Below are 2,893 nucleotides of genomic sequence, written 5' to 3' on the forward strand. Positions count from 1 at the left end.
AAACGACCCTTTGTAGATAGGACATTGTGAAAATGACGCGCTGTAGATAGGACATTGTGAAAATGACGCGCTGTAGATAGGACATTGTGAAAATGACGCGCTGTAGATAGGACGTTGTGAAAATGACGCGCTGTAGATAGAACGTTGTTGTTAGGACGCGTCGTGCAGAGCGTGTCAAGCACTCTGAGGAGGGGGGTCACGGGCGCTGCAGTACGTACTCCATTTAAGCTATCCTTTCTAGTTACCATACTCAACACAGGTGCTTAGTGGCCGGTGTACGTCAGTAGATTAGGCCGAACCCTGCAAATCGCCCAAATGCGAAACCGCTCGGCACATCGATAGTTGGGACCAAAACAAACGTTTTGACCCGCAGAGGCAAAAAAAAAAAAAAAAAATTCCCTTAGGAAAAAAGTTATAAGGGGTTAAAATTAACATGGCGCCTTACGGGGACTCCGGGTAGGCAATCCGCAGCACACGCCCGGCCGTTTTTCGCTGTTCGCGAGGTTTTTCCACGAAAAACCTGACTTAGAGGTAAAGTATATTAACAAAAATTGCAGGAGCGGTACAGAAGAGTGTGCTGAAGACTCTCACGTTGAGATATTGTCAAAATATTGCCTGTGAGGGCGTCTAGAAGCCAGCAAAGTCCAAAGTCCCGGGCTTTGAACACAGTTGTGGTTAAAGTCGTTCAACGTCCAACCCATGCACCCAGAGTGCAGTTCTTACGTACTAAACTGTCAAGTGAAGTGTGCTGAACACGCTCATGGTACCCGTTTGGACCTCAGACCTCGGGAAATTAATTTATTGAACATTTAGTCAAGGCGCCCCTGATGAGGCGATTGACATATAAAGGACATGGTTTTATGTCTGCATTTGGTCTTTTTAATGTCATTGTGTCTTTTGTGTGTCCATATTATGGCATATATTTAAGTCCTGATGTCCGACGACACAGTCTTTGAAATGTCCTTGGCATGTCTTCAGGACTGGTGATGCATTTTTGTATGTCTAAGAACGTCTTTCTGTTGTTTACATACGTCTTCCGTATGTCTGCATGGACTTCCTTGTTATGTCTTGAAACAGTCTAGTGCTGAGTTAGTCTATGGCATGTCTTGCCACACTTACTTTTTTATGTCTTTACGAAGACTTCTCAAAACAATGTCTTTGGTATGTCATTATGTGTCCCTGTTCACGTCCTTTCAATCCTTATCCTAAATCCCAGCAGCAGCGCGATTAGAGAGCTCACTCGCGCGAGTGAGCTCGCTCGCTCACTTAGCGCTTAAAAGCCCTTTTAACTGTTTGGGAATGTTGAAAATGAACAAAATTGTAAAGTGTGAAGAAATAATGAAAATCTTAACTGAATTGCGTGTTTAAGAGAAAAGTAAAGCCACCATACAGTGAAATAAGGAGGCGGGGCTCAGCTCGGGGAGCGAGCGAGCGAGCGAACTCTCTAATCGCGCTGCAGTGGGTATATCCTCTTAAGGGGCGCGTTCAGATAAGGAAAATACGATCGGCGGAGCGAGCGAGCGATCGAGCGAGCGAGCGGCGCCGAGCGCAGATGTACATAAAATCTGCTGCCGTACCCCCTAGTTACCTCGAAAATAGATGAACACTCATATTGTTGGAAAGGGGAAAGAGCAAGGAATATTATTCTGAAAAGATATTGTTATTTTCATGCCAGATGTTGACGTGAAGAGGTTTCGAAAGACGGTTCCCCTCTCAAGTGCGCGAAGTCCGTTTTTGAACCGTTATTTCTCGCATTTAGAGACGTCCTAGGCCCACACATGAAGCGAGCCGATTATTTCCTAGACTTTAAGCTTTCTAGGCCACTTTTTGATATTAGATGAGGACTTCTGGTTCCCGAGAACGAGGCATTACACTGAATGCGTGTATGTCGCGCCGCAAGAGTGCCGACCACGAAGATATCCAGAAGGCACTGATCAGTCGGACGATCAAAATCAAAATAAACAAACACATTTTTCGTGTTTATGTATGTAGTTTGTTGTTGAAGTTTGATCGGTATTACGCTTACCGTTAGCTTTCAGCCAAGGAAATGGACTTAAACCGGGTTGTTGGTGCCCTTGTAGCGTATTATGTTGAGGAATTTTTGGAAGGTAAATATTTACCTACTGTGGTTAATCTCTTCCCCATTCTTGAAGGTTAAGGCCCAATGCATAATTCATTCGTGATTGATGTTTCAGATGAAGATGATGAGGCCCTTTGGGAGCACATAACTGTTGACATCAATGAGTTTTGCCGTTTGGGGGATCCTTCATTTCAGTGGCATTTCCGAGTCAATAAGCCAGTCTTTGAGGTCAGCAATTGTTATATCATGATTAATTGCTCTTTTATCTGCACTGTTATTTGATTTTATCAAACTTTTCACGAATTTTTGCAGTTATTATTACAAGAAGTTGGAAATTATTTAGTTGACAACAATCTTCTGATTAGAGAGAAACGTCCAGTAGCGCACAAGCTTCTGATGGTCTTATGGATTATGGCCACTCCAGACTCATTTAGGAGTGTTGCACTTCGATTTGCTGTTAGCAAATCAGAAGTCCATGATCACTATGTCCTTATAATTGGAGTACTACGGGAGATGGCTGATACTTATGTCACATGGCCAAATGAAGAAGAGCGGAATACCATCAAGAGGAACTGCCAACGAATTTCAGACTTCCCTGGGATTGTAGGCATTATCAGGGGGTCGCAACGCAGTGCTGAGAGCGCGGCCTATGCGCGAGCCCCGGAAGTCGCCGCCCGGACGGCGCGAACTGGCCGTTCAAACCACCGCTCAGTGCTCCTCACTGCAGATTAGTTATGTTTAAAATACTTTGCCATACAAGAATCGTTAAGGAAAGTTTTCAATACGTTGCCGCAGGTCACAAGGAGCTGGAAT

At 44.5% G+C, this 2,893-nt stretch overlaps 1 protein-coding gene across 1 annotated transcript in view; it reads left to right on the plus strand.

The window, feature by feature from the left end:
* The first annotated feature begins 2,047 nt into the window (after nt 1-2,047).
* LOC127750850 (uncharacterized) overlaps nt 2,048-2,893 on the plus strand; it is a 2,384-nt gene continuing 1,538 nt past the window's right edge. The window contains exons 1-3 of the mRNA XM_052273446.1: nt 2,048-2,108; nt 2,196-2,308; nt 2,393-2,687. Of these exons, the coding sequence (XP_052129406.1) occupies nt 2,048-2,108; nt 2,196-2,308; nt 2,393-2,687 (469 nt within the window). The remainder of the gene's footprint in view (nt 2,109-2,195; nt 2,309-2,392; nt 2,688-2,893) is intronic.

This window comes from Frankliniella occidentalis, unplaced genomic scaffold, assembly GCF_000697945.3.
Source record: "Frankliniella occidentalis isolate FOCC.00 unplaced genomic scaffold, Focc_3.1 Scaffold272, whole genome shotgun sequence".
Lineage (NCBI taxonomy): Eukaryota > Metazoa > Arthropoda > Insecta > Thysanoptera > Thripidae > Frankliniella > Frankliniella occidentalis.